The sequence below is a fragment of the Zingiber officinale genome, chromosome 8B, assembly GCF_018446385.1.
Source record: "Zingiber officinale cultivar Zhangliang chromosome 8B, Zo_v1.1, whole genome shotgun sequence".
Taxonomy (NCBI): Eukaryota; Viridiplantae; Streptophyta; class Magnoliopsida; order Zingiberales; family Zingiberaceae; genus Zingiber; species Zingiber officinale.
Genome location: NC_056001.1, coordinates 49,559,597 through 49,582,833, shown reverse-complemented (window position 1 = coordinate 49,582,833; position 23,237 = coordinate 49,559,597). Strand labels below are relative to the sequence as shown.

The window sequence follows — 23,237 nt, the reverse complement described above, 5'->3', positions numbered from 1 at the left end:
GGTAGAGTTTAAGCGAGCAGTTGATTTCAAAGGTCTTGGAAAGTTCTTTGACGCGGTGAATCGAATAAAGTGTCACCCGACCGGCTCCCACATCGCGTCTTTTTAATCCGGCTATAAGGGCCTCATACTACGCTTCATTGTTAGTAGCTTTGTAATCTAGCCGACGGATATGTGCATCTTTTCTTCTGAGGTGAGAATAGTAATATTCCGATCCCACTTAGCCGAGTGGAGGATCCATCCACATATATTCTCCACATAGCTTAGGCTCGGCCTTGCACTTCGGTCACAAAATCAGCCAAGGATTGGGCTTTGATCGCCGGCGGGGCTGATATTGGATGTCAAATTCACTTAATTATCGTCCACTTGATAAGCCGTCCGGACGCTTCGATTCAACTCTTCCGAGTGGACTGTTCGTCCGGACAATGATGGTGTGAGCCAAGAAATACGGTCGAAGGCGCCGAGCGGCTAGAACCAAAGCAAAGGCCAACTTCTCGAGCCCGTGTAACGAGATTCAGCATCTTTTAAAATGTGGCTTAGAAAATACACCGGCTGCTCTTCACCGCTTGCCCTCACAAGTGCCGAGCCTACAGCATGCTCGATTGACGACAAATAAATATAAAGTGACTCACCCCGATCGGCTTGGCTAGCTGGCAGAGAATTAAGATATGTCTTCAATTCTCCGAACGCTCGGTCACATTCTTCGTCCCACTGGAACTTAGTAGCCTTGTGCAGATCTTGAAGAATGGAAGGCTCCGGTCGGCGGTTTTGGAGATGAATCTGGACAAAGCAGTTATCCGACCGGTCAACCTCTGCACTTCTCTTGTATTTCTTGGGGGCGGCATGTCTTGCGAGCTTTCACCTTGCTAGGATTTGATTCGATTCCCGTTCGGTCACTATGTACCCCAAGAAACGCCCTCCTTTTGCTCGAACAGGCGGGGATTTAGCTTGACTCCGTATTTGCGCTTCGGAAGGTTTCTTCCATGTCTTTGAAAAGATCGGCCGCTCGGACGGTTTGATAAGAATGTCATCCACAAAGACTTCCAGATTCCGATCTGCTCCTTGAACACTTTGTTCATCAAGCGTTGATAGGTGGCCGGCATTCTTCAATCCGAGCGGCATCACATTATAGCAATATGTGTCGTCGGTAGTGACGAAGCTTACTTTTCTTGATCTTCGCGGCACTTGATGATATCCTTGATAGGCGTCAAGCATGCAAATTAATTCACAGCCGGCAGTAGAGTCCACCATCTATGGCAGGGGATAAAAATCTTTGGGCATGCTTTGTTTAAGTCCCGAAAGTCGATGCAGACTCTCCACTTGCCGCCCGGCTTGGAGACCAATACTACGTTGGCCGGCCAGGGAGCTGCACCTCGCGTATGTGGTCGGCTTCGGTTTCTCTACTTCCGCGGGATGACGGCATTACGCTCGAAATCCCTTTTCTGCTTTTGGCCGAGCATCCGTGGGACATGCAACTCATGCTGCGCTAGGTTCGGCGAAATTCCGGGCAACTCATGTGTCGACCAGATGAAGACATCATGATTTCGTTGGAGGCATTGGATCAGTTCCTCCTTCTGCTCCTTCTCCAGATCAGAGGCGATAAAAGTCGTGGCCTCCGATCGGGTCGGATGGATCTGAACCTCCTCCTTTTCATCATAAATTAAAGCAGGAGGTTTCTCAGTTACGGGATGTACCTCGATTCGGGGCGCCTTCCGAGCGGAATAAGCTTCTGCTCGGACCATTTCGATGTAACATCGCCGAGCCGCTAGCTGGTCTCCTCGTACTTCTCCACTTTGTCCTCCACGGGAACTTGATCTTCATGGTCGCTGAGCGCCGGTCGTCCCAAAATGACGTTGTAGGATGAGGGGGAGTCGACCACCACGAAATTTATGGTCCTGGTCCTCCTGAGCGGCTCCTCTCCCAGCGAAGTAGCCAGCCGGATCTGTCCAACCGGCTGGACCTCGTTGCCCGTAAACCCATAGAGCGGGGTTGTCATGGGCAGCAGCTCGGCTCGATCAATTTGCAGCTGATCGAACGCCTTCTTGAATATGATGTTGACCGAGCTCCCTGTGTCAACGAATATGCGGTGAATAGTGTAATTTGTTATTACCGCTTTAATGAGCAGAGCGTCATCGTGGGGCACGTCAACTCCTTCTAAGTCCCCGGGTCCAAAAGTGATTTCCGGTCCACTCGCCCACTCCTGGCTGCAACCGACCGTGTGGATCTGGAGCTGCCGGACGCCCGCCTTTCTGGCTCGGTTGGAGTCTCCTCCGGTCGGCCCACCAGCAATAACGTTGATCTCGCCCCGGGAAGTATTGCTCCTGTTTTCCTCCTCCCGAGTGGACGGTCGGGACCGTTCTCTAGACGCCCGGCGATTCTCTTGTCTTGGGGATCGGTGCCGATCGGGCGTCTGGTGATGTTGCCTCTCGGTGCGGGTCCGGTCAGCTTCATGGGTCCTTTGTCTCCTGTCGATGGGAGGAGACCGTCGTTCGGCTTTCCTGGGAACGGGATTAGCCACGAAGGGAAGACTTCGACAATCCCTCGTGTTGTGCGTATCCGTCTGGTGGAAGGAGCAGAACATAGGGGTCCACCTCTTCTTTGGTTTGGGCCGAGCGGCAGCCACTTCTTGTACGTGCGATCTGGCGTGGAGGGATCGAATTGCTTCGGCCCTCGGTCCTTTGGGCGGCTGCTGAGCGGCGTGCTGTTTCCGCTCGGCATGAATAAGTGCCCGCTCGGTAGGAGTTTCCTTTTTCCGGGCGGCTTGCGCTTCTTCCACGTTTATGTATTCGTTGGCCCGATGTAACATATGATCATAATCTCGGGGCGGCTTTCGGATCAGCGACCGGAAGAAGTCCCCATCCACAAGGCCCTGAGTGAAGGCATTCATCATCGTCTCTGATGTGGCCGTTGGGATATCCATCGCCACTTGGTTGAATCGCTGGATGTAAGCTCGAAGCGATTCTCTCGACTCTTGCTTGATGGCAAATAAGCTGACACTTGTCTTCTGATAACGCCGACTGCTAGCGAAGTGGTGGAGGAAGGCCGTTCGGAAGTCCTTAAAGCTAGCGATGGATCCGTCCGGCAGCCTCCGAAACCACCGTTGAGCCGATCCCGAGAGAGTTGTAAGGAAGACGCGGCACTTTACTCCATCTGTATATTGATGGAGTGTAGCTGTGTTATCAAACTTACCCAGATGATCATCCGGGTCCGTTGTTCCGTTGTACTCGCCGATCGTCGGAGGCACGTAGTGCTTGGGTAGAGGGTCTCGTAGCGATTGATCCGCTCGGGAGATGAGTCCGCCCGGGGAGCTTTCCCTTTTCTGTCATCCCGCCTTGGCATTTCGTCTGAAGAAGAGCCTCTATCTCTCCGAGCTGGTGCGGCTTCAGGGGTGCGAAATAAGGCCCGGTGGAATGCGACGGTGGCTGGAGGTGCTTCCGCTCGGCCGCCCGACGCAGATGTTGCTTGTTGCTCCGGCCGTTCGGCCGCTGCTTTCTGTTTTTGTTCCACAAGTTTGGCGGCCCTTATCTCGACTAGAGCTTCGAGTTCTTCCGTCGAAAGCGCCACCGTGTGTTGTCGTCCAGCCTCGTCCATCGTTCTTGTTCGGATGCAGGTGCGTTCCCATAGCCTCTTTATATAGGACGGAGAAGGAACTAATGCATGCCCACCGAGGTGCATGCGTGTCAGCAACCCATACCCCGGTATGCACTTGTCAGAGAGCTTACCTGACACCATACTGCTACAGTCCGAGCATGTTCTTCGATGGGACAGCAGGACCCACCATACGACTTGACGGCTGTCAGAAGATGTCCCCGTCTTTTACCCACCGCCTGACCGGGACTCCCGGCCTGCCGGGCGGGCGAAGAACGTCGTCCGGACGGCCTTAATTCTTTGCGCCGGCCGGGTGGCACATCCTTCCGCTCGGTCATTATGCACTGCTTCATTTGAGCGTCGGAACCCTGGTCCCTACCAGGGTGCCTTTTACTATCAGATTTCCCTGAGTCCGGTCGGCTCGTCCTTTTCCGGCGAGCCATTGGACCCTTTGACCTCCCCTCAGCGTTGACTCCTTCTTATGGGGTTCCGAATTTTTACCGCCGGATCACTAGTTATACCTTCTCTTTGTAAGCTAATGACCTCGAGATCTTCTGTCGTATTCCTCGCCTCGCCTTGGACGTCGTGTGGGCGACGATCCTCCAAGATGAACACCACCCAAAAGAGCTTCTCCTCCTTGTAATATTCGGCCACCACCACCGCAATAGAAAAGAGAGCAAAGGGAGAAGAGAGGGAGAGAGGGCCGGCCACCAAGAGAGTCTCCAAGTCAAAGAATAAGAGTTGTGTCTCATGAATCCCCCTCACCTCTTCTTTTATATTACTTGCCCAAGGCAAATAAGGAAAAACTTTTTACAAAAATAAAATCATCCAAGACTTTTTTCCTTTTCTTTTCTCTTGATTGAATCAATCACCAATTTTGATTTGATGATTTTTATTTTTATTTTATGATGGCCGACCACTTGCTTGGGCACCAAGCAAGGTGACCGGCCACCTCATCAAGAGGAATAAGGAAATATATTTTTTAAAAAAATTTTACAAGAAGTAATCCTCTTATAAAATTTTATAAGCTCTCTTTCCTAAAGTAGGAGTTAAAAATGGAAAGTTCTAAAAAGTAAAATCATGTTTTAAAATTTAAAACTTCTCTGATAAAATTTTCATTTTTAACATGATGATAGAAAATTTTAATTTTAAAACTTATCTTCCTTTTTTTCTTAAACCATGAGGATGGCTAAAAAAGGAAAGTTTTAAAACTTTTAAAACTCTCTATTAAAACATGTGGCCAAATTCAAATAAGGAAAGTTTTTTTAAAAAATTAAAATCTCTCTTTTAAAACTTATAGTCTTCTACAAAGAGAAGATTTTAAAAATTCAAAAACAACCCTCCTTATTTGAATATTGTGGCCGACCCCTATAGAAGAGGATGTGGCCGGCCCTTGCTTGGTCACCAAGCATTGGACCGACCCACTTCTTGGACACCAAGAAGAGCCTTTCATTTGGATGGACTTGAGACTATAATGAGGCTACGACAGAGACCTAGAGGAGAAATTAGTTTTGGCCTTCTGATGAGCTTGAGTATCCCGTGTTCACCCCGAACACACAACTCAAGTTCATCGATAATAATTCATTCCACTAGAGAGTTATTACCGCACTACCGCACCAATCCCAAATTACATTATGGGATCCTTCTTATCATGAGTGTGTTAGTCTTCCTGTGTTTAAGATTACGAATGTCCACTAATTAAGTAAGTTACTGACAATTTACTTAATTAATATCTATCTCTGAGAGTAGTACCACTCAACTTCATTGTCATGTCGGACTAAGTCTACCTGCAGGGTTTAACATGACAATTCTTATGAGCTCCTCTTAGGGACATTCTCAACCTAGATAACTAGGACACAGATTCCTTCTATAATCAACAACACACACTATAAGTAGTATTATTTCCCAACTTATCGGGCCTATTGATTTATCGAGCTAAATCTCACCCTTTGATAAGTTAAAAAAATAAATACTAAATATATGTGCTTGTTATTATATTAGGATTAAGAGCACATACTTCCATAATAACCAAAGTCTAGTTCTTTTATAAAGCCAGTACAAAAAGAACTTTACCTAAAATGGTCATACTCAATACACTTAGAGTGTACCAGTGTAATTTATTAATCAAGATAAACTAATACTTAATTACACTATGACTATTCCGATGGTTTGTTCCTTTCCACCTTAATCGTGAGCAACTGTTTATAATTTATAAAGAATCGACAACATGATCTTCTGAGTGTGACACCACACTCCATGTTGTCTACTATATAAATTAATTGAATAATTACATTTAACAAATAAATACAGATATTGACCAATGTGATTCTTTTATTTCAACAAATAAATGTTTACAAAAGCTAGGTGATCCTGTCCGAAAGCTGAATCAACGGACGCTGGGCACGTGGCGCTCTCTAAGCGGCTGACGTAGATCTGCTGACTATCCGCCCGGACCTTCGGTGAACCTGCACAGAAGTCAGGCCGGGAAGGGGTTCCCGGCGACGACCCTCCGACGCTCAAGTCAGGCAAAGCTCAATAAAAAAGTGGCTCCAAGAATCGTAGAATGCATACCTCCGGCGAAGAGTGAGGGCCTTTATATAGGGCTGTGGAGGAGCGAGTGCACACATACCGAGGTGTACACGTGTCCTTTCCCATACCGTAGTGTGGGCTTCTCAGAGGAGCTTACCTGACACCATACTGCTACAGTTTGAGTATGTCTCTGATGGGACAACAGATCCTTCTATCGTAAGATTTGGAGTATGGCCAGATTATAGAGCATGCCCGCTGTCAGATGTCCTTTTCCACTTACTCCCTGCCGGGCGTCCGGCCGGCCAGCACACGCCTTGCGTCCGGCCGGTCACATAGCGTGGTCTACTTGGGAGATTTCCGGTAAGGTGCTCTGTGGAGACCGTTAGCAGTATGTCACCTTATGTCTTCGGCCGAACGTGTCATCCGCTCGGCCTTACAATCCTATTCCATGAGCGCCGGAACCCCGACTCCTGTCGGGGCACCTTTTGTTATCTGTTAGTCACCGGTCGGCCGGCCGGACGGTCGGCCCGTCCTTCTCCGGTCGGCCCATCCTTCTTCTATCGACCACCTGATCCTTTGACTTCCTCGTGGCCTTGCCTCCCCAGAACGGGGGTCCCTTGTTCTTACCGCCGGATCACTTGCCTCCCCTTCAAGTCTAGTCGAAGGAGGCACTTAGTCCGATTGGCTGGACTGCAAATCTAGCCGGGCGGCGCTTTCGTGCAATTATCCTCCGCTCGGTTTTCCGCGGGGATGGCCGTAAGGTTAGTCAACAGCAACATTCCTCGGATCTTCTCATAACCTGCGTCAATCCTCGACATTAAGGCTGAGCATGCGCTCATTAAATGCCTCGAATGGCTGAATGCCACGTGGCACACTGTCGTCATCGTACGGCGGCGGCGTGGTGCTTTGATGGGATCGAGGCGGTTCGGAATGGACGGTGCGATGCGCGCTTTGATTCCCGTGACCTGGATCCAACGGTGGAGGCCGCCCGGCCCCCGCATTATAAAAACTTCTCTTCCTCCTCCGTCATTTCACTTCTTCTCTCGCGTGCCTCCGGTTATTCCTCGCGCTCCAAAGTTCAGGCGGTCGTATTCTTCTGCTTCCGGCGATCCCCGGTGTTCCTCCTTCGGTCCCCCTTTTTCTTGTAAGGTTCTGCCCTTTTCTTTCTGCTCCTTGTGCTTTCTCCGCATTTCTTTCCCCAGTTTTCGCTCCCAGGGTACTCTTTTAACTTGTTGTCGTCTTTCTTCTGCCTTTTTGCCTTTTCGATTTCTTCCGATCGGACCATGGCTAGTTCTTCTCACCATAAAGACCAGTCCCTCGGCCCTTGGTATACCACCATGCAGTCACGATTCGATCAGCGTGACTTTGATATTCTGACCGATAATTTTGAAATCCCCGGTGATTTTGAACTTCTTTTAGCCGGTCCTTCCGCTCGGCCACACAGGCCGCCGCGCGGAGCTTTCTGTGTCTTCCGTGACCAATTTACTGCCGGTCTGCGTTTCCCTATACATCCCTTCATTATAGATGTTTGTAAATTTTTTGGTGTTCCGCTCGGCAGTCTAGTACCCAACACCTTTCGCCTTCTCTGTGGCATTGTCATTTTGTTCAAAATCCACAACATTCCCCTCCAACCGGAGGTCTTTAAGTATTTCTATTACCCCAAGCAGTCCAAGCCGGGCACCTTCATGTTCCAAGCTCGGCCCGTCTTAGTCTTCTTTAATAAACTTCCTTCTTCCAATAAACACTGGAAGGAGTATTTTTTCTATATTCGTATGCCCGATCAGGCCAATTTCGGGACCAAGCGGCAGGTCGACCTGCCCTACACTCCTGAGCTGAAGAAGTTCAAGACCCGACCGGACTACCTTCATGCTGCAAATATGTTAGCCGGTCTGCAGCTTGACATTAATAAGCTTCTTCACGAATGAGTGATGTATATCTTCGGCCTGAGTCCCATGCGGACTCCCCTTCCGAGCAGCTTCGGTAAGAATTTAACTTGGGCATATACTTTGATTGCTAACTAATTTCTCTTCTTTCCTTTGCAGTGGACATCGTCATAGAGTCGGTAATGGCCGGCATTTTGAAGAAAAAGGCGGCGGCGCTCGAAGCCGCGGCAGCAAAAGAGATGGAAACGCTCGGCATCCAGCCGGTCGGCTCGCACGAAGGGGAAAGCGGGACTCAGGAAGAGTCGGCCGCTCAAGCTTCTCAACAGAACGTGGCAAGCGGAGCCACCCCCAGCGGAGGACTAATTGTCCTAGAGGAAGGTTCCGCTCGGGAGGAGGAGCAACCTCGACAAAAGAGGCGCCGAGTGGAGACTCCCCTACGATCGGCTACCTCCGCAGTCCAACCATCCGAGCGGATCACTGCTACTGCTAGAGGCAAGGCTCCAGAGGTCGAGGCCATTTCGTCCGACCGAATGCCTTCTGAATGGGATGAGCCGGCAGCCCCCATTGAGGCTATTCCGGTCAGCACCCTTCCGCCCGCTCGTCAACCAGTCCAGCGTTCGACCATTCATTCTCAATTTTCGGCGCCGACTTCTGATCCTCTTCCAACCTCCGGTCAGACGACCCCCGGTCATGCCCGCACAGTACGAGTCACTCTTCATCTCCCGACTGAAGAGCTGCTGCCAGAGGCCGACCGACCAACCGCGCCCGAGCACACCATTACCTTGAAAGGGTCCCTAGCCGAGATGTGGGCCGACGCTCGGGCGCGCATCGCGATGATCCCCCTCCGCAACTTGGCCAATAGCCACATACAGGAGGCCACGGGGGTAAGTTCATTTTTTTTTTTAGAAGTTCTGCATGCATTTTTTCCGATCGGCCATTAACAACTTCTCCTTCCTTTTGCATCAGAGATGGGTGGAGGAGATAGCAGTCTCCAACCGCTTGGCGATGGTGGACGAGGAGTTAAGGCAACTGAAAGCGGCAGGCGGTCCGTCCGGTTCTCACGGCCCAAAGTACTCTGAGCTGCAGAAGGAGCTCAAAAAGACTCAAAATTTATTGGCGGGCGAACAGAAGAAGACGGCCGATCAGGCCCATGCCTTGGCCGAGTCCGAGCGACAAGTCAAGTCACTTGACACAAAGATAACCCTGGCCACTACTCGGAAAAACACGGCCATCTCCGATCTGGAGAAAAAGAATGTTGAGGCTCGGGGATTGGAGCAGAAGGTCAAAGAGCTGATGGAGCAGCTCGACCAAGAGAAGGCGGGCCGCGCGGCCGACGCAATCAAGAATAAGGATGAGCTGAAAACTCTATAGGAATCCCTCGCTGCTTCTTAATTGGCCTTCAAAGAATACCAAGGGGCCGAGCCGAGCCGGGTTGCTGCTCTGAGACAGACTTACATCCGCTCACCCGAATTTTCAGAAAAAGTTTGCGAGCGGATGTACACTGCTTTCGACCTGGCTATGACCGCCACCATTACCTACTTGAAGTCCAAGGGGCAACTTCCCGAGTCCCACGTCATCCCGGCTGCCGATCAGGTGGCGCTTCTTGACAATATACCGAAGGATCTCTACGACTATCTAGAGTAGGAAGTTAATATGTAATTCGGCCGCTCGGCCTAGAAACTTCCCCTTTTGTACTTCGGCCATTCGGCTTTAATTTCCTTAATGATAAATCTTTTTGCTTGCTTAGTCCCTTTGATATAGTGTCTTGAATAGAAGTTTATATGTGTGTTGTCCGCTCGCCTTTTGTCACATCTCTTGCTCTCGAAAGGGATTTGTACAAAGTATCTCGCGTAACATTTTCGCTCGAACATGTTATATTCTGCTTCCACAGAAGAGGTTATTCAATGGATATTGATGAAGTGCCTTTGGGTACTGGGCCGAGCGGAACGTAGAGGCGATCGAACAACATTGACCCTTTGCAAGCAGAGTCCCTTGGACACTTGACAGTCCTTATCGTTCTCATCCGCTCGGAGGGTTTATAGACGCCAGCTCGTCTCTCGATTTTTAACGTCGGAGCTCGACGGTCTTCCGCTCGGAGGGTTTATAGACGCCGGCTCGTCTCTCGATTTTTAACGTTAGAGCTCGACGGTCTTCCGCTCGGAGGGTTTATAGACGCCGGCTCGTCTCTCGATTTTTAACGTTAGAGCTCGACGGTCTTCCGCTCGGCGGGTTTATAGACGCCGGCTCGTCTCTCGATTTTTAACGTCGGAGCTCGACGGTCTTCCACTCGGCGGGTTTATAGACGCCGGCTCGTCTCTCGATATTTAACGTCGGAGCTCGACGACCTTCCGCTAGGAGGGTTTATAGACGCCGGCTCGTCTCTCGATATTTAACGTCGGAGCTCGACGGTCTTCCGCTCGGCGGGTTTATAGACGCCGGCTCGTCTCTCGATATTTAACGTCGGAGCTCGACGGCCTTCCGCTCGGAGGGTTTATAAACGCCAGCTCGTCTCTCGATATTTAACGTCGGAGCTCGACGGTCTTCCGCTCGGCGGGTTTATAGACGCCAGCTCGTCTCTCGATATTTAACGTCAGAACTCGACGGTCTTCCACTCGGCAGGTTATAGACGCCGGCTCGTCTCTCGATTTTTAACGTTGGAGCTCGACGGTCTTCCGCTCGGCGGGTTTATAGACGCCGGCTCGTCTCTTGATATTTAACGTCGGAGCTCGACGGCCTTCCGCTCGGAGGGTTTATAGACGCCGGCTCGTCCCTCGATATTTAACGTCGGAGCTCGACGGTCTTCCGCTCGGAGGGTTTATAGACGCCGGCTCGTCTCTCGATTTTTAACGTCGGAGCTCGATGGTCTTCCGCTCGGCGGGTTTATAGACGCCGGCTCGTCTCTCGATTTTTAACGTCGGAGCTCGACGGTCTTCCGCTCGGAGGGTTTATAGACGCCGGCTCGTCTCTCGATATTTAACGTCGGAGCTCGACGGTCTTCCGCTCGGAGGGTTATAGACGCCGGCTCGTCTCTCGATATTTAACGTCGGAGCTCGACGGTCTTCCGCTCGGCGGGTTTATAGACGCCGGCTCGTCTCTCGATATTTAACGTCGGAGCTCGACGGCCTTCCGCTCGGAGGGTTTATAGACGCCGGCTCGTCTCTCGATATTTAACGTCGGAGCTCGACGGTCTTCCGCTCGGCGGGTTTATAGACGCCGGCTCGTCTCTCGATTTTTAACGTCGGAGCTCGACGGTCTTCCGCTCGGCGGGTTTATAGACGCCGGCTCGTCTCTCGATTTTTAACGTCGGAGCTCAACGGCCTTCAAGGCTAATTTCAACACAGTCTGACCGGCACGTGGTCTTCGTGTAGTCGGCCGTTCGGCCAATAATTCCAAAATGTGTTTTATCATTTTGCCTCCTGCATTAAAAGGACACAGGCGACCAAGACATACATAAAATAAATTACATCGGTGCACCTTTCGCCCAGCTCGGTACGGCTGGAGGTGGTTCGCTCGGCCATCCTCTTTCCCCTTGAATGCCGATCGGATCGTTATCTCGGCCCCTTGGTGAGATGTTCTCCGGTCGAAACTCGGCTTCCGCTCGGCCTCCTGACTCTGATGTTGCTTGTTGCTCCATCCGCTCGGCTTGCGCCTTCTGTTTCTGTTGCTCCACAACCTTAACCGCTCTTGCCTCGATCAGAGCGTCGAGCTCCTCCGTGGAGAGCATCACCGAATGCTGTCGTCCAGCCTCGTCCATTGTTTCCGATCGAATGCAGGAGCGTTCCCATAGACGGCGCCAAATTGATCCTGTCCGAAAGTTGAATCAACGGACGTTGGGCACGTGGCGCTCTCCAAGCGGCTGACGTAGATCTGTTGACTATCCGCCCGGACCTTCGGTGAACCTGCACAGAAGTCGGGCCGGGAAGGGGTTCCCAGCGACGACCCTCCGACGCTCAAGTCAGGCAAAGCTCAACAAGAAAGTGGCTCCAAGAATCGTAGAATGCATACCTCCGGCGAAGGGTGAGGGCCTTTATATAGGGCTGTGGAGGAGCGAGTGCACACATACCGAGGTGTACACGTGTCCTTTCCCATACCGTAGTGTGGGCTTGTCAGAGGAGCTTACCTGACACCATACTGCTACAGTTTGAGCACGTCTCTGATGGGACAGCGGATCCTTCTGTCGTAAGATTTGGAGTATAGCCAGATTATAGAGCATGCCCGCTGTCAGATGTCCTTTTCCACTTACTCCCTGCCGGGCGTCCGGCCGGCCAGCACACGCCTTGCGTCCGACCGGTCACATAGCGTGGTCTACTTGGGAGATTTCCGGTAAGGTGCTCTGTGGAGACCGTTAGCAGTATGCCACCTTATGTCTTCGGCCGAACGTGTCATCCTCTCGGCCTTACAATCCTATTCCATGAGCGCCGGAACCCCGACTCCTGCCGGGGCGCCTTTTGTCATCTGTTAGTCACCGGTCGACCGGCCGGACGGTCGGCCCGTCCTTCTCCGGTCGGCCCATCCTTCTTCTATCGACCACCTGATCCTTTGACTTCCTCGTGGCCTTGCCTCCCCAGAATGGGGGTCCCTTGTTCTTACCGCCGGATCACTAGGCTTTTAGTATACGCTCTAACAGCCTTCTAGCCTCCTCCATCAGCCTTGCGCCCCTCAGATGCTTCCCCATCCTTCAAGCTTTGCCTTTAAGAGTTTCCTTCGACTTTGTCCTTTGTTGTCAGGTCTTCCATTGCCAAGAAGCTCCTCACTCCGGGACTTTAACCTTGCCAAGAGCTTCTCGCTCCGAGACTTCAGCCTTGCCAAGAATACTTAGACTTATGTTGCCAAAATCAAACTTGGACTTACACCGCCAAAACTCCTTAGACTTCTCCTTTGCACCTACACACTCACAAGCGCATATCAAATACAATAATAATCTAACTTAAACATTTGCCCAAATATCAAAACATATGGTCATACTGATTGCTCCAACATCGACCACTCAAGCACAGACTGCGCGATGCTGCTGCACACCTCACTTCCGCGATGCTATTGTACAACTGACTGAATTGGGGCCCTCGGAAGTGATTCGGGCACCGCGAGTGAGTCCAAATCGGGGTTCCTAAATCATTTCCAGATACCTATTTATATAATGCTATTCTGCACCCCTTACATCGCATACCCCATGAGCACCTAACATATTTTTTTTTGTTTTACTTTTTTTAGACTTAATATTATAACTCAACCCCTAAACTTTAAAGCCAAGCCTAAATGGCTAAACCCAAAACTTAAAAAAAAAAAAAAAAACTTGCCCACCACGCATTCGTTTTTTAGCTTGAGGGTATGTCATTTAGAGTTTTACCTTTAGGGTTTAGGGGTTGGATTATAGTATTAAATACAAAAAAAAAAAAAAAAGATGTGTACAAGGTGTGAGGAATAAGGTCCACGACATATCAGTTAGCATTTTTTTTGTTTCAGATTTAGCCATTTAGGATTTTGACTTTAGGATTTAAGGTTCAGGAGTTAGGGTATATAGTATTAAGTCTAAAATAAATTTTAAGCAAAAAAATTATATTAGATACTCACAAGATGATGTAAGGGGTGCGACATAACATACTATATATATAGTGTTTTTAATATTTTAAATTTGGTTTTCATTATTATTGTATTAATCATAATTACTTTAATATTAATCAAAATAAATAGTCTAAGTTCATCGGTGGATTTTAATCAAAATCTACGATCGACCTAGAGAGTCTCAATTATACTCATTCCAAGACATGTGAGTTTCTAAAGTAGCTAGAAGTCCAAATATAGTAATATACCCTCCTTTACTATTTTGAGCTTCCCTAATAGTGCAAATGAGAAAAAAAGTCTTCAGCTAGAATGCTTGGGCTTGATCTCCTAGAAATTTGTACCACGTTGGACTTGATCTGAGAGCATACCAAGACCAAATTGGGCTTGGCATGGGGGTCTTGGTCTGCTATCAGATTATGCCCAACATGGTCTTGGTCTCTAGGAGATCAGACCTAACGGGTCATGATCTCCAAGACACCTGATTAAAACATTGTAATTAAAAGTTAGTATAATACTAAAGCACCTTTGGAGAGCTCGAAATAAGAAATGGATGACACCTTTGGATTTTTTACGATTTTAGAAATCCACATGACCTAAAATAGATGTAATCTGAGCTTTCTAGATCGATGAATGAGTTTTGACCGAAATTCACTAATGAACTTAAATTATTTAGATTTCTACAAACTAGCACCCATCCAATAAGGTTGAGTGAGAGGAAAGTAGATATGATGCCAAATATTAGCTTTGATCAAGGAACATTGTGGGTTTGGTGTGGGGAGACAAGTCCAACTAGGTCATGGTTTGCTTATATTAGGCCCAGCGTGGTCTTGGTTTCTAAGAGCATACTAGAACCAAGTTGGGCCTAGTCTCCCCACATCAAGCCCATAGTATTCCTTGATCGGAACCAAAGTTTGATATAATATCTACCTTCCTCTCACTCAACCATATTAGATGGGTGCATATTTGTAGAAATCCAAATAGTTTAGATCTATCAGTGAGTTTCAATTAAAATCCACTTATCGACCTAAAGAACTCAGATTGTATCCATTTTAGATCCTGTAAATTTCTAAGGTCGTAAAAAGTCCAAAGGTGCCCTCTATTACTTATTTCAGGGTCCTTAGAGGTGCTCCAGTATTATAATAACTTTTAGCTAGAATCCCTATATCAAATCCAACTTGGTCTCCTCTCAAAGCATGTCTAACGTAACTAAGCATTCTAGCTAAAGATCTTTTTCTCTTTGTCATTATTAGGAAAGTCCGAAAATAGTATAGGATGACATATTTGAACTCTTTGGCACTTCATAAACTCACAGGACTTAGAATGAGTATAATCGAATCTCTCTAGATCGATCAGTAAATTTTAACTGAAATCTACTAATGAACATATATTATTTGAATTTCTATGAGTTTACAACTATATGAAAAAATAGAGTTTTGAAAAAGTAGATTTGATGTCAAAACTTTATTCTAATTTTAGTAGTTAGTATTTAAAAAAAAAAAATCTAAGTTGTATAAATTGACACGTGAGAGAAAGGAAGAAAGAGATTTACTTTTCACGGAGAGAGAGAGATATTGACGTTGTATATATTCAAATTATAAAAATAAATTTTATATTTAATTTTCAAATTATAGAAATAATTTTTCTATTTAATTTTTTAAATGTGGCTTGGATTTTACAATTGACAGAAGGATAGAACAAAAAAAACCATTCAAATTAATACACCTTTGGTCATTTCCAAAATATAATACGTGATTTGAAAACTTTCCAAATTGCACCCTTGGGTAAATTTATCAACTTAATTAAAATTATTTAAATTTAATTAAAATCTCTTTAATATGATTAAAATTTCTTTAAAATCAGGATCCCTGAACCTGTGTGCAGAAGACTTGCCACCACCGTTGATGTTTCACTTGAAGCATATAGTTAACATTTTGAATATGATAAGAAGGCAGGGTGAGAAAACTCGATATTTGTTGCATGACAATTTATACTATGACAAAGCTTGAAAATTCAAGAAATGCATCAGTGATTTGTAATTCTATCATTGCGCACATGAAAGCTAAGTTAGTAACAATTTAACTATATACTTCAAGATTGTAGTTTGATTCCCTATATCCGCTTTGGGGTGAACAAAAAGCTAATAACATAACAAATGCCCAAAAGTTGCTTCAACTAAGCTTGCCTACTGGGGTTAGTATGCCTCGGAGGAAATCAAAAAACAAAACAGAGCCTGGCAAAAGGAGCATGGCCTTTAGTCATCTGAGATATACACAAGATCTAGTGAATTTTGTGGAGTCATACTCTTGCGTAGACCATTCTGCACCCTCACGCTAGATTCATCTTCAAAAGCTCCTGACTCCACAATTTGATCATCTGCAGGGCAGAGCAACAAAACATCCTTCATAGATGGTTCAGTGTCTATTTCAATATTCTCTATTTGAAAGAGACAAGGGCGTGCTTCATGAGCATCCTTCACAAGTTCATAGGGTGTCATGTTATGGCAACCCTCCGTGTAAATTACAGAACTATCAACATCTTGACCTCCACCATTTCCACTGGCACCTATCAGAGCTAGACTCTTCCCATCAGTTGCTGCAGCTTGTGCACTTCGATGCAAAAGACTATCCAGTAATTTCTCCTTTTTCCTCCTTTCTGACCTTTTATTTAACAGAGGTTCTGCGTCATCATCTCCCTCAATTTCATAATAGCCTAATGATGGAATCCTAACTGTGCATCCATTTTCAGAGGTTCCCTGTTTTCTTCTTTTCGAGGGAGTAGAAACATGCTTCCTGTAATTTGATGTTCTTCGACGTTTCGGGACTTTTTTGGCCCCCATTTGAGATTCAACGTTTTCCAGCTCTCCAAATTTGCTTTGCACCTGAGATTCACCCCTATCGAAAGATGTATCTAGAGAAGCATGAGCTACTTCACCTGAAGATTTGAAATACTTTTTTAAACTATTTTTTTCTTCAGTATGTGTGGCTTTCTGTCCTTTGTCATGCAATTTCTGTCTGCGAGCTCCAACCCGAGAGGGCAATCGTTTTTTCATGTCCTCCGTCTTGGCACACTTTTCTTCAGCTGAAATATTAAATAGAATGTTCATAGGAAAATTGATTTGCGAATTATTTTTTACAAAATTTTATTAGATGCAAGGAAAAATTAAAGGAAATGCTAGCATTTATTGTGAAATTAGTTCAATATTAGCATGGTAGCATCCAGATTACCATTAAATATCCCTCTAGAAATACCAATGGCAGAATTCAAAGTAGTAATAAAATTATGAGCAATAATATACAAGTTTTATATCCCAAAGCCAAGAAAATGCAAAACCACTAGAAAAGTATACAACAGATGCTCACCATTTGAGTTGATTTTTTCGCAATTAGATTCAGGGGGTTCTGGTGAGATGGAGATCCCAGAATGCAATTCCTTATGGCTGCAAAATCAAGAGAACAAAGCTTTTTAACTAATTATAGGAGGAAATGTTACTAATTGAAAGAAAATTTCAGCAACTGGCTATAAGCAATTTTGCATAACTAGCCCTTTCCAAAAATATCTGATAAGATGCACATATTACAAACATAAAATTTAACATAATTGCAATACCTAGTTGGTTTGGCTGCAGACGGTACAACAATTTGAAGTGACTAACATAATTGCCCAAAAATTTACAAATTTATACTAGTACTCATGGTTCTTGAATACCACCATTATCTTCACCTTTTTGACTAAACTAGATCGATGCATATTAGAAGAAACTCAATGGAACTGATTTTTGCTGTTAAGAATTTGTTTCTCTCTTCTCCTTTCATCATAGAAAACAAGAATTTTATTGATAAGTTCAAATTAAAAAACAAACAATCAAAGGTCACTAATAACAAAAGGAATTTAAATTTTTTATAAAAAATTATTAAATTTAACAAGGAATAAAAGTAGCTAGGACACTATTTGAGCAAAAGCACGATAGATAAAGCTAGTTGACTCTGTTTAATCAAAAGTGCAGAGGCTCAGGATTTTGTACCCTGAAACATGATAAGTTGTAAATAGTAGACAGTTGAATCAAAATGATGATTCCTTTAAGATATATTAGTGTGATCAGAATATTTTGACCGATGAACATCTGTAAATACAACAGAGCATTACCAACCTGCTACCTCAAATGTAAAGGGTGAGCTAGAAGGCAAACCTAGAAGTGACTCATCAAACAACCCTGGATGTGATGAAAATACAAAATATTCCCAAATTATTTTGGGGCAATGAGAGTAAAAAAGCTAGCATATGCTTATATAGTTAGATTCACATCTTGAAATATAAGAACACAATGTAGGCAATAGGAAATCGGCCCATTGCCTAGTGCCTAAGCAGTAGACAGGCACCTATGAAGGAGCCTATACGATCGACATTAAAATAATATTAAAATAGAAAGGAGAAATAAATAAAATTAAACATGACTAATATATATATATATATAGATAAACAAAATAAGTTTACGATCATAAAAAATGTTATAATTATACACATAAGTTATAGAGGCAATGAAGCATTTCATATTTCACATTGGAACCAATAAAATTAAATGTACAAAATATAAAATTAATAATTTAATCATAAATCTAAATTGCAAGAAAATTCATAGCTAGTTTATAATTAGTGACATGGTATGATATAAAATATAGATAAGAAAATTAAAGTGAAATGATCAAGCAACTTATAAAAAAATAAAAGAATGGATTTTTTTTCCTTAGCCCTGTTTGAATCACATAATATTACAAGAATCATGGATTATAATGATAGAATAAATGAGAAAGTAAAACTAAAAAAATAAAATCATACCTAAGCCCAAAATAATATATTACTGCATTTAGAGGCATATAATGCTATAAATCCCCACGTGTATTATTGATCTCCCAAATACATCAATATCAAACCTCAATGCCTTTAATTTAATTTACTTTTTATCTCTATCTATTGCTTCATAGATAAATACCATAGTTAATTGAGTATCATCGTCCAAAAATTGAAGGATTTTATAAGTGGGTCACATATATAGAACTTCATTGATTTCAAATCAAATCACTCAATACAACATCTTGCACTCTTTTCTTCAAGTGGGCCTGCAAGAGAAATTTTAACCAATGTTTGATATGCAAACCTTGACCTAAGAGTCTTTTTTTTTTTAATATGTCATTCAATATATGGAATGATGTGGCAAATGTAATCATAACAGATCTTGCTAGCTTACCACCCTAAGTAAATCTATTAATACAAATTGAGTACCAATGTATAACGATAAATAAACACAGAAATTCACTTGGCCTTCAAAATGATATCATAAAAGAAAGAAGGTTACTAAATATCTGTAAGAAAAAAAGAATGAGTTTCCGGTCTACCAGCAGTAAATTTGTGACTCGAGAGTGGCTCTTGAATATGCTGCCAAGTATTTCACATAAAGATACAGGCCAGTAGTCAAATATAGAAAATCAGGGTTTAACTAATACATTATTAATAAGCGAGAATCAGTCTATCTATATCATTAACACGTATATTTTCAATAAAATCAAACACTAATCTTCAAATTTCTGGTTCTGCATCTTTTGAGGTATTATTCATCATTTGAAATACAGTTAAAGATGTCCTAAAATAAGCATCATTACTCAGTTAATGGACTCAAAATGCATGCAAAGTCATCTGTAATTATACTACCTGTTCCAGTACCAAGATATGAATGAGCTGTCAAGAGATTGATTTGGCAACAAGTTCTTAGAGGAGTCGCTGACTAAAGTTCTGTTCCTGTTTGATGTGATTACATTTCTGCCAAGTTCACACTGCAAGAGAAAATGACAACATCTATCTAACTATGAAGTTCACTGAATCTAGAGTTCAAATTTCAAAAAGAAGTTTGATTCGACAAAAAGTACAGAAGATTAGTTTACATTCATTTGACGAGCTTTAACATCCTGATGCTCTTGTAGATCATGATCAAACATGATGCTATAGCCCGCTGCTGGTCTCTGAAGTAGGTAGAGGGATGAAAAATGATTTTAACAAAACCACACCAATATCTAAAATAATACAGCTAACAAACCTGAGGATCCATAACCGAACTGGAATTTATGGAGTTCATTGTAGCTTGGAAACTTGAACCGTGATCACTGTATAGATATATGCAAATTAGGCACATGATGTAAGTTCCTATATTTAGAACTAGCATTTAAACATGGGATAGTCTAATGTGTTGCCTGTGATCTCCATTATTGTATTTGATCCACAGGAATGCGTGTATCATCTCATGCAGTAGAGCATTCTTAAGATCACACATAGATTGGGTACTTAAAAATGGTTCAGACAAGCATATCTCACAGCCCCCACTATAGTACTCACAGTAGCCGATATAGCTGCATTTATCAGTCAAAAGATTAGAAAGTTGTTCAACAATCTTATCTATTGAACCTAAGAAATAAATTCCAGTTAATAAATGTATAGCAAAAACCACTGCCTGGTGTTAAAATAAATATAATCATGGAATGCCTGAAGGAACAATAAGAAAAAAAATGATGTCTAGTATGAAAAGAACACTAAACTAGAGAATTTGAAGCGACAACAAAAACAGCAAACTGACAATTAATGTCCAACTACTTGTGGAAATGTAATCAAGGAGCTTGCCTAGTGTGACGCCTAGTATTCCCACAGCATTCAATGCCCTTAGGTAGATACTTGGCATGTAACCATGAAGCATTATGATACTTCCCTTGTAGATAAAGTTTCTGAAAGTTGTGAAAAGAAAAAATTTTACCCCTTGACTTCCCTCGATGATAATATGAATAATGAGAAAGGTGGATAATGAATTGAAACATCTGAGGATTTTCCTTTTATTTCTCAAACAATGGATTTCAGTTGAGTTAGCTACACCAAATATTTCTATGTTATTGACTTATTTCTATGATGCTAGTTGCCTATTTTGCTCATATACAGAAATCTCTTATTCCAAAGCCTTGGAAACTCCAAATCACATATATTGTAAATATTTTTGACCAAGAAATTTTTGACAAATATTCTTCAACTTTTCCACCCTTTAGACTTTTTTTGCATTTATATCTTCTTATCTCTTCCATGTGGCATTGCTTATGCTTGTAATTTGTGCTTCTTGCATAAGGCAGTTAATGTAGATAACCCTTGAATGTCTTCCTGCTTGTCACATTTGGGAATACTGAATTGCAGCAACTATCATGGATATCCTCCCACCTTTGTCTACAGCTAGAGCAAAACCAATCAAGCTAATAGTAGACATAGCTTAATTTATTTTATCCAACAAAGCTTTAGGTCTCCCCAACACCTTCACATTGGCAAGCAAGTACAACTAATTTGAAAATAAGTTCTAAAGGGCTTTATGTATATATCAATGCATAAAGATCCTGCCAAGGTAGGGTAGTCTAGGGGAGACACATGTAAATTAGTTAAAAAAAAAAAAAACTAAAACGTGTTACATAATAAATTCATGCCAAAATAAGGAGCTTTAGTTATACAGAGCATTCATGTCTCCATCACAAATCTGACTTTAAGGTCACAATGTCACCAGTTCATGCCGGAGTCCTAAATGTAAGTGTCCTTACATCTGCTTAATGAATTTCATCACTCATTTTTTGGTTCATACTAGAAGCAACACTAAACAAACAGAGAATCAAAGAAGAAAATTGATCCAAAATAAATAAATAACGTAGGAAAAAGAGAAGAAGAAAAAAATCAAAAACACAACAGAAACGAGACAGCATAAGCAATTATACTGCATAAGTCCCAAACAAACAAGACTTTGAATAAAACAAAAGGCCAAATCAATTGTGCAACGAAGCTAAGCGGAACAAGCAGTGCCGGGAGCACTATCAAACAACGGGGAGAGGCAAGCGATTCTAGTTGGCAGTGACAATCATAAACCCTAGTGTTAAAAGACCACAAAAAGTTTTCTTTTACCGGAAGCAAGCGTAAAGAGATTAGAATAACTAAAGTCAGCGTCGCAAACGATGAGGAGAGGAGTTTGTCGAATACCGAGTGGAGGAGGACCAAGACACGGCGCAGCAGCTGAGGGAATCGTCGAAGTAGAGAGTGTTGTAGTGGGAAAACATTTCGTGGATGTCCAGGAGGAGTTCACCGGCAGCCGCATCCGCTTCTGTTTCAACTGCCCGTGCGGACGGCGTGATCGGCCGGCGACGGGCTCGGTTTCGCCTTCGCGGCGGCATCGCAGAGGCTCCTAACTCGCTCGCCCGCCCACTCTTCTACCACCCAACTTTATTATTCAAGCATTCATAAATGTAACAAAAACCTCATATTCATATTTCCACACTTTACCTTTAATAAAGCCCTAAATATCGTCGAGCCGATCTGTTACGGTTGCCTTCTCCCAATCACGAAGATCGTTGCATCGCTCTCGGTCTCCTCTTCCCAAGTGTGGAGCTCCTCGTCGGTGGTCCGTAGGAGCCTCCTCGAGCGTCGACGTGCTTGGCCCAGTCTGCCAGTGTCCGTCGATCACCAATCGAAGCCTCCGCGTTCGTCAACTTGCTTGGGCTCTTCGCGGTTTGCTCACCCAACCCTAGTCGACACTTGTGAGGGTTACATCATTCGCAGCGAAGGCAAAACCGTCACCTTGGCCCGGCAGGCCGGCCCCAACTGTCAGAAGGTAAATTATGAAGCTTCGGCCATGCAAAGGGGATGAGACAGGGGCATTCCACATCTCCAGGAAATCTATCGACGGCGATATCCTTGCGTAAACCAACTGTACTAATTTAATTATACGTTGATTTTAAGTGCTCCACGCGATTGATTATATATAGAAAGTTAAATCAGAAAATTATAGATGATCTCTAGGGAAGGTACCTCATGGTTATCCCATGATATTTGATTCTAACCAAAATGATTACGCTCATCCCAATCGCTCGGCCAATCGCCAAGACCAACCACTGCATGTCATGAATAATACCAATAACAACCACCCCATCAAGAGCTGAGGAAACATTTCGAAATTTTAATAATACATTATGAAAATAGAATAAATATTCAGTAAAAGTAAAAAAGGGCTTCCCAATGCATAATAACTCAACTACCTCTCTTATACAATAACAATTTATTTATATTATTATCTCTCTTATATTTTTTCTTAAATCGATATGTTGTAGCAACTGCAAATTAATAACTATTACAACTAAGTTCTCATATAGTTGTAACAACTATGATTCCATAGTTGCTATACAATTATAGCAATTACAGTTTTGTAACTGCTATAACATGAAGAAAAAAAATTTAAGACAAATGATTTGAAGCCTCCGATAAAGATTTAAATAATATTTTTTTAGTCTGAAGTATGGCCGTTACGAGTTATACCCCATAACTAGTTGTAGATCTCTCTGAATAAGGTACAATTTAATATATTATACGTCACGTAGTTCAACTATAGTCAAAAGTTTTGTCCTCAAAATTTAGGATTTAACATTTACATTGAACTAGCTACGAAATCATAATTGATACAACTACATGACAGTTTAGTTGTAACAGCTACGAAACCATAACTGCTATAATGTGAATGTTAAATTATAAATTTTAAGAGATCATAACTTTTGACTCAATTTAAACCATGTGGCACATAATTTATCAAATTGAAACTCATTAAGAGATCTACAATTGATTCCAAGA

At 43.8% G+C, this 23,237-nt stretch overlaps 1 protein-coding gene across 3 annotated transcripts; it reads right to left on the bottom strand.

Annotated features, from left to right (window-relative positions):
- Positions 1 to 15,561: 15,561 nt before the first annotated feature.
- Positions 15,562 to 22,546, bottom strand: LOC122015294. 3 transcript variants are annotated; one of them, XM_042572104.1, is made up of 9 exons: positions 22,425 to 22,546; positions 21,900 to 22,323; positions 21,600 to 21,826; positions 19,799 to 19,954; positions 19,645 to 19,711; positions 19,493 to 19,570; positions 19,263 to 19,384; positions 16,919 to 16,995; positions 15,562 to 16,637 (listed from the first exon to the last, which is right to left on the bottom strand). In XM_042572104.1, exons 3-9 carry the CDS (start codon positions 21,788 to 21,790, stop codon positions 15,811 to 15,813), a joined length of 1,518 nt encoding a protein of 505 aa, XP_042428038.1. In that variant the 5' UTR covers positions 21,791 to 21,826; positions 21,900 to 22,323; positions 22,425 to 22,546; the 3' UTR covers positions 15,562 to 15,810. The 3 variants fall into 3 exon arrangements, with proteins under 3 accessions (XP_042428038.1, XP_042428039.1, XP_042428041.1); XM_042572105.1 differs by having other exon boundaries at positions 21,600 to 21,823; XM_042572107.1 differs by having other exon boundaries at positions 21,900 to 22,309; positions 22,425 to 22,440.
- Between the last annotated feature and the right edge of the window lie 691 nt (positions 22,547 to 23,237).

Coding starts and splice junctions, on each gene's coding strand:
- LOC122015294 (XM_042572104.1), bottom strand. CDS start 21,790: ATGCCGCCGCGAAGGCGAAACCGAGCCCGTCGCCGGCCGATCACGCCG. Junction 19,712..19,798: donor TACAATAATGGAGATCACAG/GCAACACATTAG, acceptor ATATCTATACAG/TGATCACGGTTCAAGTTTCC. Junction 19,385..19,492: donor TTAAAGCTCGTCAAATGAAT/GTAAACTAATCT, acceptor TTTCTCTTGCAG/TGTGAACTTGGCAGAAATGT.